At 39.1% G+C, this 14,247-nt stretch overlaps 1 protein-coding gene and 1 pseudogene across 15 annotated transcripts in view; both read right to left on the reverse strand.

The window, feature by feature from the left end:
• The window catches only part of LOC139964807 (uncharacterized), a 35,411-nt gene that overhangs the window by 14,362 nt on the left and 6,802 nt on the right, over positions 1-14,247 (reverse strand). For 6 of the 15 annotated variants that reach the window (XM_071966794.1, XM_071966798.1, XM_071966791.1 and 3 more), the window contains 3 exons: positions 9,916-10,371; positions 8,927-9,355; positions 8,067-8,488 (listed from right to left, as the gene is read on the reverse strand). In XM_071966794.1, coding sequence (XP_071822895.1) covers positions 8,067-8,488; positions 8,927-9,355; positions 9,916-10,371 — 1,307 coding nt within the window. Of the gene's footprint in view, positions 1-1,831; positions 2,160-3,258; positions 3,526-8,062; positions 8,489-8,926; positions 9,356-9,915; positions 10,372-14,247 lie in introns of all 15 variants that reach the window. The other 9 variants (XR_011792097.1, XM_071966796.1, XM_071966795.1 and 6 more) reach the window with 6 other exon arrangements.
• Positions 2,900-2,976, reverse strand: LOC139965111 (U2 spliceosomal RNA; annotated as a pseudogene).

Consider the following 14,247-nt stretch of genomic DNA (forward strand, 5'->3'; position numbering starts at 1 on the left):
CAGCCTGAATTTTGCCAGATGGACAATTTTTTTTAGTATTTGTCAACGTTCTCTGTATTAGGCTTAACTTCCATGAAAATGCAACTCTTTGGTAGAATATTATCTTCCTTTGTGCATTTATACTGTAAATCATTGATTTAGTTTTGGTGATACTCTCACTCACCCCCTCACTCACCCCCTTTTGCAAAGACATCGGTGATTGGTTGATACTTTATGCAAATTTCGGTTGGTATAGCATATTGCCACTATAAAGAAACTCATTGAGAGTTGCATCGTATATTCGCTGCAGATACCCGGGATCCGTGAACACCAGACTTTACTCGACTCACCGAGACAGACGTGATCATCAACCAATCAACGAAAAATCAAGGTTTGTGTAAACTAAAAGTGTATTATGAAACATATATATATTAGGGATCTCACTGTTTGAAGTTCAATTTATACGACTGATAATTACGTATAAGTGTCTGAACCACCTTACTACATCATACATGTAAGAAATGTTTATTCGCGGTTAGTTCTTGTTTATAATAGAGTACATACTGAGGCTTTTAGATATATTTTGACAGTTTGACTGACACATGGAAAGACAGACATACAGACAACCAGGTAGATAGAAGAATCGGACGGATTGATAGACCGAAATGCAGACAGATAGATTAGACGGACAAACAGGCAAGCAGACAGACAGTTAGAATTGATCTGAAAACGTCTAGTCGACTTCTCAGTCAAGGTCCAGCCACTATAGTAAATATTACGTCACATTTTAGTCAATTTGGATAAAAGTTTGTGATATCCTTCCAGAGTGTTTAATTCTCCCACTTGACTCCTATGGAAACTTTTAACTATACTAAGCGGAGTCGACGTCAAGAAATGTTCACGAATTTTGTACACACCCACCCCTCGTCCACCTTCTCAAAATGAACTCTCTTCGTAAACCCTCCGATCAAAACCTAGTTGCAATCGAAACAGTGACACTTAAGGTCTACTGACCAAACGACCACATAAAAACGATTTCATACAGATATACCAAAATTATGCAAAACACAACATGTGCAGCAAATGTCATTTTGCACCGGTAATTAAGCCACAAAGCACCCCCGGTTGGGACAAAGTTTGTTCTACAATGTCCCGCTTTCAGAGCGCATGTATTGTCAGTATGAGCAGTATGAATATCATGTTTCTATATCAAATAAAATTTGGGAACTGTTCATACTGTCATTATGAGTGCTTTGAAGCATGATATTGGAGGACAGTTTAGAATGATATTAGCAAAGCCAACGAGTTATGAATATGCAAGAGATGGTATTTTGCATAATTCACATTTGGTATGCTCGACAACTTATCCACATCTTCTTTGATAAATATCCATAGGAAATGGTCTTTGGTTTGAGAGGGACAAAACATGAGAAGGAGTGCGTTCTTATACGCTGGTTCATGGAATTGCATTTTTCTTTCGAATATACCCCCTTGCAGTTATGTGTTACTGTGATAAAAATGAACAATGCTTGTCATACTCTGATATCCATTTGGTTTGACAGAATACACAGATATAGTTGATGCAATCATGGGAGCGGCTCCAATTGCAGGACTTGTAAGCAGTATCCTCTCCGAGAACAAACTCGAACACGACGACGCGGCATTGCAACAAACGCGAGAGAGAATAAACCAACTTTCTGAACTAATTGACTTGAAACTGAGCCAATTTTACGACAAAATCGTACTGCAGAGTAACGGGAAGGATGCGGCTACTGCAAACGTTCCCATCTGCAGTGTTGTACGTCGAGAACAATCCATGTATGTAGTACTAAAAATATCACTAACAACTTACTAATAACCATTCAGAAAACAGTCAACGACGTTGTACGCAGTCAATGGAAGGACACCGTCTCAGATCTTATCCAAGGAAGTCTTCAGACTTTCGTCGGCTCCTCTGAAGTTAATACATCCGGTGAATTATCTGAAACCAAAGTTTACCACGTCACATGGTCAAACAACGCCATGCTTCGCTTGGATGTCTTCACCACTAAGTGTTCATTATATCACATGGCTGGATGGGATAATTCGAGACAGATATTTGGCGGGTACATGATGGTCGCATCTATCGTCGATATGAGGAAAATCCACTGGCAAGTCTTTCTTTGGGAGTTTTCAAGGTTCTACGAGAAAGTGAAAGAAGCAGACGGTAATGCCGGGGAAAGCATACTCGAGAGCATCAAGGAGACGGAAAAACTTCTAAAGGCTACGGGAGCCCTCTTTGAGGAAGCGAAAGAGGTCAAACCCGGAAGTAATTGGCGCTAGCCACCTCAAACATGTTCAGAGAACCCAGTAATAATTAACAGTAATAATTAACAGAACTTGGTTCAGAAGGAATCCATGTACCATAAAGGGTACACAAACCTAACCATCGTCTTTGCTTTAAATGACAAAGACAAATTTGAAAAATAACTGCCCCTTTATTAGCTGAGAAAAAATCTTGTTACGTTTGAGAGATATCTTGGCAGTTTCAAAGTTGTGCCTGGGAGCTGTCATTTTGTAAATCTGTGACGTCATAGTGTCACTAGGATCTGAAACCTAATACCTGAACACTTGTATCTTGTGCACGTCAACGCTAAAGCCGTATAATCGTTCTTTCCGTTCCGTGAAACTTTGACTGGTTTGGTAAAGAACAACTCTGTACATTTCCCAGGAAGCTGCAAACTACCAATCTTTTGAATACATTTCACAACATGTTACGACTGATCATCGAGAGTACCTATAACGTATCTTATATTTATATATACTTTTTTAAGGTAAAGTCGCCCAGGAAAGAACCTGGGCACGAAAACCAAACCACCAAACGACTGATCCGCTCTCAACCCCAGTCCCCTTGCATCGGGACTGTGACTGTGTGATCATCGTCGGGTGTGCATCACCATTCCCCTCGAAAGGGAACAGATACTACACATGATCTTAGCCAAAAGGCCGAAAAGCGATTTATATATTGTCATTCAAATTATTTGCCCAAATTTAGGCTTACAACCCGAGAGCATGCATGGAAGCGATAGCTATAGGACTAAATGGATCTTAATATTACGAAATGATTGTGTTGCGTGTAAAATTCTTTCTTGCCACCTGCCCAACGACATATACCCAGCTAGTAAGAGTAAAGAGCTCTTTCTGATCGGATGGTGCAGTTTTGCCATTTTCTTACCAAGAAAGGTATAAATATCTCACAAATGAATTATTTATGAGTGGAAAACGAATTATTCAACAAACCTTTACTGTACGGTTGACTGCAGTTGTAAGCAGACTCATGACTATTCATTGTCAGAAAAAAACGTCATTGAACTTTGTTCGAACCCAGGATCTCTGGAAAGCCTCTCTATACCAAACACATAAAGGAGTTCAAAGAAGTCCCTGAACCTTGTAACCTCACTCAGTCTACTGCAAGGATAGTCCAACCAAAGTTACGACTTGTAGTAAGTTCACTAAATGGTGGAGCTGCCTTTTAGAAGTTGCTATAGGCTGCAAAATAGATAATAACTTCGAGAAAAACGAAAAAAAAAACAATCACTATAAATTTAATATTGTTATTGACGAAGTATATGCCATACGAGTAAGACAAACCTGTGCTCATTTCCACTCATTTGATCCTGTTGCCAGAGCGCACTTACATACGGGCGTTATTTCTTTCTTCGAATGGGGCATACAAGTTTTCAGTGCAGCGCCACAGCATGTGAACTGGCTTTGTGTATGTTGATAACAACGAAGGGATGCCAAAGGTCATTTGAGTACAGTGGCGTAGGAAGGTACTTTTGAGTGGGGGGGCTGAAGACTGATGGCCGGCCTGGGGGAGGGGTTTAAGGGGAGGGGGTGTCCCCCTCCCCTTTGGAATTTTTTGCATTTCCAGGTGGCCTCAGATGCAATTTGGTGCAATATAGCACACTTCAACACCCTCTCCATTTTGTAAACTTAATTTTGTATTTTCACCTGGCCTTAGATGAAATTTGGTGCTCCAAATGAGATTTTTTTCTCATTTGGAAATGAAAAAGGGGTTTTTTGACTTGCGGAGCGGGGGGGGCGGAATGATACTTCCGCCCCTCCACATTTTTCACTGGGGGGGGGCTGGCGCCCCCCCCCCCCAGCCCCCCGGTTCCTACGCCCTTGTTTGAGTATACCGTTACAATTCTATAAAAGCATGCGATATTATGTGCTCTACTCTTAACAGCTTTTGGTATTGTTTTAATGTTCCCTATATATCATTATCATCATTGCTATTGCCTACTCAGAACAGCGTTTGGTGTTGTTTTAATGTTCCCTATTATCAATCATTGCTATTGCCTACTCAGAACAGCTGTCGGTGTTGCATTAGTGGTCACTGCATCATTATATCATTGCTTGCTAGAGGTTCAAATAACGCTTGGCGTGTATACTGTGTACTGACACACAGACTGATACAGTCTGAACCGCATCCGGTGAAAGCTTCATTTCCACAAAATTGAATGATATTTTTCTTTCACTGCCTTAGACTGAAGGTTATCTTCAAATGTAATGGTGATCTCTTTATTTTTATCTTTTTTTATAACATTAATAATATATTTTAATATTATTAATATTTTTTATAACATTAATTGGTAATCTTGAAGACATGGAGTCACATTGCAGTTTTTAGATAATGAAACGCCTGGTATTCAACTCCGGGCTGAACCATCTGGTACTCAGTGTATGTTACAGACTGTATATACCAGTGTAGCCTTAAGACGACTACGTTTCAGGCATTGCAATAGAATTTGAATTTATTGTTCATAGTATACCGTGATAATAACATCGTGAAAATGTTGGCAGACTTTTTGGCTCCAACTTGTATTTTGGAACAATGATCAACGGCACAACGGAACAGTTATACAATACCATTTACAACCGTTGCTGATTTTATGACTATTCAATCACTTTTGATGTACTAACCATGCAAGAATGCATTTTTTCAATGGTTAAGTTATTTTCGTTTCGTTTAGTTTAGAGACCCAAGGATCAGGAAGCCTTACAGTAGCTTATTTTGTGACCCTATCCGTGTTAGATCGTGGATGAACACTGGCTTAATTCAAGCCTTCTCTTTTCGATAAGAGTTCAGAGGTAAACGAGGCAGGGGTGTGAATTCGCTTCCATTCCTGCTCCCGGGACCGCCATTTAACGTCCCCATCCGACATTCGAGGGTGTATATACCCCAGCATCTGAACACTTTCTCAAATACTGAGGTAGGCATAGGCACCCACCCATTCGACATCACGAATAAAGTTGTTTAGAAACCAAGTGCAGAACAGAAACAAATTCACAAACCAGAAATACCAAATCCACGGAAGACTCCGCACATCAGCACTGCACTGCACCGATTTTTTGAATAGGTCAAGAGAATCTGGCTCTTGGCGGAATTTTGATCCGGGAACCTAAGGATTGTAAGGCGGACACTCTAACCGCTGAACCACCCCTTTGCCTAATTTACACTGCGTTCAAGCAAGAGTGTACTTTACTTGCCTTTTTCAAGGGTCCAACTCAGGTTCATATTTTGCCAAAGCCCCAAGTTTTCTAGTTTCATTGCCGGTTCTGACTTGTGATTTGATTATGAACGTTTGCACTCAACTAGTGGCGTGTGGTTATTAAAGGGGTTTCGGTGACACCGGGTTCAGGAGAGAAAGAGGCTGGAGTCAATCCAAATTGCACTTGACGCAAAGATTTAACATTAGCTTGACTAGTATTTTTTTTCTTTACGAGGCTGAAAATAATATTAGATGATCACGTGATGCAATTTTACTCATTTTACTACTTATGCCAACAGACAATACAAATGTCAAATATCAACGGCGAACTATGTTCTACCCTTCTTCGGAACATTTTAAAAGATGGCGCTCTTTATGTTTGCTTCTATCAGGCTTGAAAAGCTATACTTGTTCCGGCTTACGAATGTCACGGTAGGCTATACTGACAACAACAAAAACAAGAAAAAAGTAGCGATTGACTTACGTATTTTCTGATGGCTTAAGGTGATTGTTTTACACAATTGATGATTTTTTTTTTTGGCATCTTGACCCAGCACAATGGCTACATCTTTAGGTCAAAAGCGCATTCTCATAGAATTTAATTGCTTTAAATTTGGCAGTATTTCGTAAATACGGATCTGACAACCAGCAGGGTTAAATATCGTCATCGGAGCATTTGACCTGAAAATTTCTTTGTTTCATATAATAATCACCAATCAATCAGTTAATATGATCATTTATTCATAGAAGTAAAAAAATATTTCTCCCCCCCCCCCCCAAAAAAAAAAAAAATCTGGCGACGCAAAGAACATTGACATCAAAGTCAATATTCTAAACGTTTTCAGGTTTGAAGGATAAATTATCTAGAAGATTTTATAGTCTACGTAAATCTTTTGAAGAACAACTTACCAGATGACGTCACAGACCACCTACTGTAATATAGCTTCCCTGAGTAAGGGAAGGTTTTATTAGCCCATCAAAAACAGGTTCCAATCTATCAACCCTGACTCGAGTTAAGGACAAAATACTGAGATGCTGTTTTCCAATGACAGTGTGGAATGTTTTACCTCTCTCTTTCTCTCTTCAATCATTTTTTTTTTACTTTCTTGGCCACCAGATTATCTCTTTAAAGGGTGTGAAGACTCGCGCAAAAAGAAACGTCTAATGCCGGTCATTTGACCTAGTTTCGAATGAGGTGTAACAGAAGTGTTTAACACCACCATTGATCCCAGAAAATACACACACAGCTTGCTACCGTCGGTAATTAGACACTAGTGTACAGTCAGTACATACAGCTGCGGTCAATACCCACAGCACAGTATACAAACCATACAGCGATGGACATCTCAGGTCCAGCTAAAGATAGCAAGGTATCACGTTTCATTACTGTCTGCATTTTTTAGCGACACGAACAAAACGTCACTTGCAAGCAACAGAAAGTTAACTTTTTCAGATGGCCGCACGCGGTTTGTGGCGAGTCTTCAATGCATTGAGCTCTCCTCTGAAATTCTTACGAGTACAAGACTTTATACGAACCGCTCGGCGTCATTTCTTTGCGTTTGTGTCGTCAGAGATTTTTTTAGTTCGGAAACAAGCAGCTGCTTTAGGAAGATTATAAATAGGTAAACTTACAAACAAAAAAATCCATATAAATCTTACCTTGAAAAACTAACCTTTTTTCAACTTGAACTTCTTCACTGGACAACCAGCAATGTTTAAAACTTTCAAAAACATTTTTAGCTACTGAGAGGAAATAAATTCTGGAAGTTAAAAGCTAAATACGGCTGGTTGGTATGTCTCCATGTCAGCAAATAGAATAAAGCAAGAATGTCGTTGATAGAATTTGATAAAATAAACAACAAGAACAACACCGACATTAACATAGAAATAAACAGAACATCACTGCTGGTGGCACAGGCAATTTATCGAGGACGTTACGAGACACAAAATAAAACACAAAAGTTATTAGAATACATGTACGGACAAACAAATTGTATATGACTGTAGGCTGTGCGTTTGCTTTTCTTTATTCTGACCGAGGGCTTGAACAAAAGAATTCCAGGTCCTTTGTTGTGATTTCTAAAGAATCACCACGTCCTCACAAGAATTCTATTGTTAAGGGGTATTATTAAGGTTAGGGTACTAGGATTTGAACAATGGGAAAAAACAATGGGGTCCTCGGTCTGAATGTAAGACACAGCTATGTGTGTGTGTGTGTGTGTGATTGAAGTATAATATTCTGGTGGTTGTTGATCTATAAAATGTTATTGAATGTGAATTAACTTAATTAAAATCATAATAAATGGTTACATTGAATAGCTTTCGTCGTTTTCTGCTCTTTGTTTACTTTCTTAATTAGATATTTGCGATCAGGTCTTTATTAGTCCACTAAGTATGTATATGTATATATGTTGTTGTTGTTACTTGTTGTTTATATTAATTGTATTTATTACCGTAGGTAATGATGTGATGCTTTCGTGGGATATAGAATCCTTGTGCCAGTATTTGTTTCATTTTTTCTTCTTCTTATGAATAGTAATATATACCTACGCAAGCTTCCTCCCGGCAGTGGATAACCTCTTGCTTCGTATCGGGAAAGATGACGTCATAGTTTGGCGACGGTAAATCCCCCTTAGACAGCGCCAGGCAAAGATATTTCAAAGGACCGCATCCGAGAGGCTCTGTCCAAAATGGATGACTTTTGACGCCATTGAAAGACAACAGATCACCCCCTTGGTACGGTGTAGACGCTTCTTCGGCAGTCAGAATCTGAGAGATATACGGATGAATATTTCTGATACTGCCGTCCTCGGTTTCACTTGTGAACATAGCCAGTTGCCATAAACCAGCTCCGATGACGTCAGGACTACACGGGTCTATGCTTACTCGTACATCAAACACCACGGTGGCATTATCTCCTGGGTCCACCTCAGTTATATTACGTGACCAACCTAGCTCAAGGATTGCTATGCCTTTATAAATGAATGAAAGAAAGGGCCAGGTAGAAATAGCATAGAATCAAATTTACGGCGAGAGTTTTGATGGCAATCCTTAGCGAAAATCACACTTCAAAAGTTGTGAACTAAATTGCCCTTTCCAAGTAAAACTTTACCCGTGTAGCTTATGCAAACCATAAACCACCAATGTACAATGCGTATGCGTACAGGGTGGTTATGATTACGCAAGAACTGGCCATATGTCAGATAAATTTGCATGTGCCTCCCTCACTCCCGCCCAACCCCCCCCCCCCCTTCTCCCGTAAAACATTTCACTGGGATGATTTATTATACGCGACTTTGCGTGTGAAAAACTCGAAGCGCGCTTGATCTGCTTATATTTACTTCTCGAATACGCGTTACTTAACAAACCACAAAACATATAACTTCGGCAACAGCTTTGAGTGAACTCACCTGCATTGCATTCCTGTGGTACACACGATATCAATGAAGTGTCACCCATCTCCGTTATAAACGTGTAGTCCGGAGTTGGACCTTCCGCTTTTGCGAATTCCACGCAAAAGTACGGATACTCCTTAATGCATCCGATAGAACCTAATTCGAAGTCGGTTACTATATCAGAGAAGGATATCGGCCGCGCGTCGGATAAACGCTCTGCACTTTGAAGAGCATTCAGTGATTGTCTGACTTCAGCGTATCGGGTCCCGTTGCCGTCGATACTCGAACTACCGTACAAGCCAACACGCCATAGTCCTTCACCTTTCAAATCTCGAGTATTCTCTGTGAAATTCACCCACAAGTCCAATTCTACTGGTCGTGCACATCCTTTAGCCGGACGTTCAAGGGGTATCATGGACCATTCGAAGTCTATGGCTGAAACACCTATATAAGACGAAAGATAATCTTAACTTGATAAGACGGCTGTGAAAGATGGCTGGGCCATGGAGGGAGGGGAGGGAAGCGGCGTGTACAGTTACCGGACCGGGATCAATTCTGGACATTTTCCCTCTCAAATATTATTTAAACATGTCATTTTTGGTTAACCAATTTTCCCTTTTTCAAGATAATGGCACTTTTGATATATAACAAATGGCATTAACAATTAAGTTACAAAGATAGAAGAAAAATGGCGTTACCATTTTATATTCGAAAAGAGACACTCGTAATTTTTTGAAAATTAAGGGGCACTTTTGAGGTTTTCCACGAACCTGGTAGGATATGTCAGTCCTGTGCCCCTTACTCCGCCGCCCATGGTGTCACCTAACCAACTTGTAACTTTTCTTTTTTTCAAGACGTCCACCATTTGAACACGTTTTCTTACATTCCAAGGCTTAATTGAACTTACTTATTATATGTACAATGCCTAACGGAAACCATTCCGTTTGCTAATCCCCAAATAAGAAGAAGAAAAAGATTATGGGAATTTTGTTTTTCTTTCTTACCGTAACATTGGCCAAGTGGAACGCAATCAACCAACGTTACTCCTTCGTCTCCTTCTACGTTCATTGTGTAAGTTAGATTATATCCAGGAATTAAATTATCGGATTGGTCGAATCTTACGCAAAAATACTGAAAGTCTGAACAAACACCCTCTTGAGCGGTTAGCATGTCTATAATATTCAGGAATTCGAGCGTAGCAGAATCTCTTTCTTTTAGAAATCCCTGCGAGCTTAGCTCTGGTATAAGAACGTTCTCCTCGAATGATAATTTTCTTCCCGATCCATCTTCATTTTGACTAATCCACTTGCTGATCTTCCACAAGTCAGATCCTTCGATCTCTGCCGAAGTTCTCGACGGATCGATTGAAACTGCGACATCGTACTGCATTAAATGATTAGCGCCCTCTTTTAATTCAAAGCCAGGCTCCAGACGGTTGTGAACAGATAATACCGTGAACTCTGCGAAGCCAAAAGAAAAAAGTCAGAAGGAATGTAAACATTTATCTTGGGGGCCAAAGTAAAGACATAAAATTAATCAAGTCTACTTCTGGGGGAGAGGAGGGGCTGTGGGGGAGTGGGGCTGGGGCTGTGGGGGCTGTGGGAGTGGGGCTGTGGGAGTGGGGGAGTGGGGCTGTGGGGGCCTCTGGGGGAGAGGAGGGGCCATTTATCTTGGGGGCCAAAGTAAAGACATAAAATTAATCAAGTCTACTTCTGGGGGAGAGGAGGGGCTGTACCCCCCCCCCTTCTCCTCACACATACAAACTGACGGATATCACATAAAATCGTAGAGTATCGGTCATTGCTATACCTACAACATGTTGGCATCATGTATTTGCGATACAAGTTCTTCAACATGTAGCACCGTTTTGAATCAAAGCACCCTCAAGTCTTAAACCTATCTTAAACCTCACCACAGGAGGGCATAGCATCACAGCCTACCCCAACACCTACCCCCCCCCTTCCCCTCAACATGAAATAAATATAGTAATTCGTTAAATAAAGGATGTTAACTCGTTAAAATATGATTTTCATATTCGTTATCGGCAAACTTCATTTCGTTTGATAAATGCTTAGAACTCGGCATGGCAGATCCAAACACGCAATTAACAGTAAGTAATGCAAGCTTGAGAACTCGAAAAGGTTCCCCTTTTTGCCTCCCCCCCCCCTCCCCTGACTTGGGAGATAACAGCCTATCCGTCGTTAAGAAAGAAAACAAAACAACAAAAGGGGAAGAGGAGGGGGGCGGGGGTATTGTTTTTTAATATTTAGTAATACAATATTAATTTATTAAATTGATATTTTAATTGTGTAGACGACGACTGCGGGTGTTAAAATGGCATATATATTATGCACTATTGAATCAGTTTTATCTATACGTAGACAGTAACCGTTTTAGAGATGATATACCTCAAGGACGTTATCCATTTAGTGAATAAAATGCCGGCATGCACGATTATCAAAGCAAATCCAGGTGGTACTTGGATTTGGTCATTAGATCTGCAAACTGGGAACAGTCAGAAGCAATTCAACGGTGCTGCACTGCCGAATTACCGGCAACCCGTTCATCTTGGGTAGGTCTCTACAAGGTATCGTTAGTTCCTATAGGCGGAACTCACTTATTAATAATGAAGTAATAGCGATTATTATATAGCCATGATCCGTTCGCGTGGCGATTTCCAAATAAGAAAGACCGCGACGGTATGTAGATATGCATAGCAGACGTGTATATTAGTAGTGAGTCCGTGGGAACTCCTACGGTATAGTTTGAAACACATTTAGGGTGCTCGCCCTGATGAATTTGTACTTGTTTTAAAGGTACTCTTTGAATATCGACTGGCAAAAGGGTGTAGCATAATATATGTATAAGCGTTCTGGTAGATTGGCATGTACTTTTGATAACCGAAGTTCTCATATGATAAATTTGTACCGAACGCGAACTTGAGGACAAGCAGGTGTGACGTCATAAATCGATACATGTTTCAATTATTATTTCCTCTTATTTAATATCATTATTTAATATTTCCCACCGATGTTCAGTGAGGTTGGAACCCTATTTAACCAGAGCAACTTAGTACGAACGGCAATACAGAACACAAGAATTATTATATAAAATAAGAAAGAAATAAATAAATTTTAAAATAAAATAAAAAACGGAAAAAAGGTCTGCTTAAAAATAGACGGTCGATTTTTCTCTCGTCATAGTCGTAACAGTTCACATTAGGGTATTGAAGTGTACCATTAAGATTTTCGGCATGGGTTTCCAATCATTTCGCAGACAGGAAATCATTTTCACTTGTACAATGCTAATGTATCGTCCCGGTTTGTGCTGAAGGGATGTTTGCAGCCGTTTCACAAGGTTACCAATTTAGTTATATTTTGTCTATATCATTACTATTAATTTTTTAATTATGATATTTTATTCAGGAAAACTCGTATACCGTAGATGTTACCGTATCATAACATTATCATATATCGCTCCCTCATCCTGTTTTCGTTTTGCAAGCAAAGGTCATACAACATGACAAGATAATAAGAACATTATATGTAAAGTTAGGTTCAAGCTATATTTTAAATGAAATTGTCCATATATACAGCTACCGGTAACTTAACCAGTTTACCGGAGCCGATTTGGTAATCAAAGTATACTTAAAGGTCTACGGACACCTAATGACAACATTACCATAATCACTCTAATAGGCATTTAAAATCATGAAAATAGCTGCAACTCTGATCAAAATCCATGAAAGATTGACCATTTTACAAGTCTATTCATATTTCTATAGTATTTATGAATAAACATGAGCTAAATATGCACATTGTAGATGTAAAGGGAGTGACTGCCTTGAAATGTATTGAGTGAATTTGGTGAGCTGGGCTATATTCCGTGTGTTGTATGCAGTAGATTCTTCAAGCCTATCTTCAAGGGTTACGAAGTATAAAAATACTAACCAAAATTATATATCTTTTGATTACCTGGCATTCTTTGTTGTTGTTGCTAATTCAAAGATCCGATTATAAAATCCAGCAGCACCGTGGATTGATTCCCTAATGAGAAAACTTGGGAAGCGAAGGCAGGTGAAGGGAGGGGTGGGGGTGGGGGCGAGTGGAGGAAGGGAAGGGTTTACATGCCCACTATATATATATATATATATATATATATATATATATATATATATATATATATATATATATATATATATATATATATATATATATATATGAAATTCGTCCGGTAACGAACTTAAAGACAACTTACAGGCATTCAGTATGAAAAATTTGACTTGATATCCAGCCTCTATACTTTCCTTGAGTTCATACCGTACCAATCCAAATAAAGCTGTCATTTACTGCAGATTTAGGATCAAATTAGACAATTCGGTTTTAGAGTGGGGAAAAATGGAATTCTTTTATTTATTATTTTGACAATAAATTCCATTTCTGCTTTTGCTTATGTCCAAAGTACATAGGGTAGAGTTCCTTGTTAACGCCAGTATACCGCACCAGAATATGCTAAAATTTGACCCAAATATGGTCACAGAAGTATCACCTGTCATTCAACATTTCCTGCAGGTATCCACCCGTATATTGAACAAGCATATATACAATGCAGTAAGCTACCTATAGTTAAGTTAAACGTTAACTTATCCTCATTTTTCGCTTGTGTCAGTTATCTACATTGATGATGATGTCTTTAGCATAGGCTACACAAACACACTGAACATACTAGGCTTACATACATAGAAAGGTCCAAAGGTCACATCCTTCCGCGGCAAGTTAAGTGGAATGTAACATTTTGTCCAGGAATAATAAAAATCATAATGTATGAATAATAATAATTAATGTATTTTCTATATTAAAAGAGAAGCAATATCCAAACCATCGTTATTACTCGATGTGGCAAAGAGGCGGTTATATTTGGCATGTTAATCTACATGATATCGTGGGGTTGTTTTGGTATCAATTAGATGCGTAATTTATTAACCAAATTTTTACCCCAAAGCAACTCTTTTAAAACTATAGTCTATGTAAGTTCAGTTGCAACGTTTCTTATAAAACAATGTTTCATTTATAAGTACAAAATTTATGTTTTATTTTTTTATACCGACTGCCCAAAGTGGTAAACTTTTCAAAGACTGAGTATAATGTGAAAGGACCTACAATAAACGATAATGTGTCAACACCAAGTAATATATATATTTTTTTTGGTTCAAAGAAAGATACTTGAGATGGAGTCTTGGCACGAAACTCAAACAACTTGACCTATACTCTAAAACCCCAGTCCCTTATATAATGTGATCATACATGATGGTACGGTGGCCTAATAGAGACATAGGG

Source organism: Apostichopus japonicus, chromosome 23 (genome assembly GCF_037975245.1).
Source record: "Apostichopus japonicus isolate 1M-3 chromosome 23, ASM3797524v1, whole genome shotgun sequence".
Lineage (NCBI taxonomy): Eukaryota > Metazoa > Echinodermata > Holothuroidea > Aspidochirotida > Stichopodidae > Apostichopus > Apostichopus japonicus.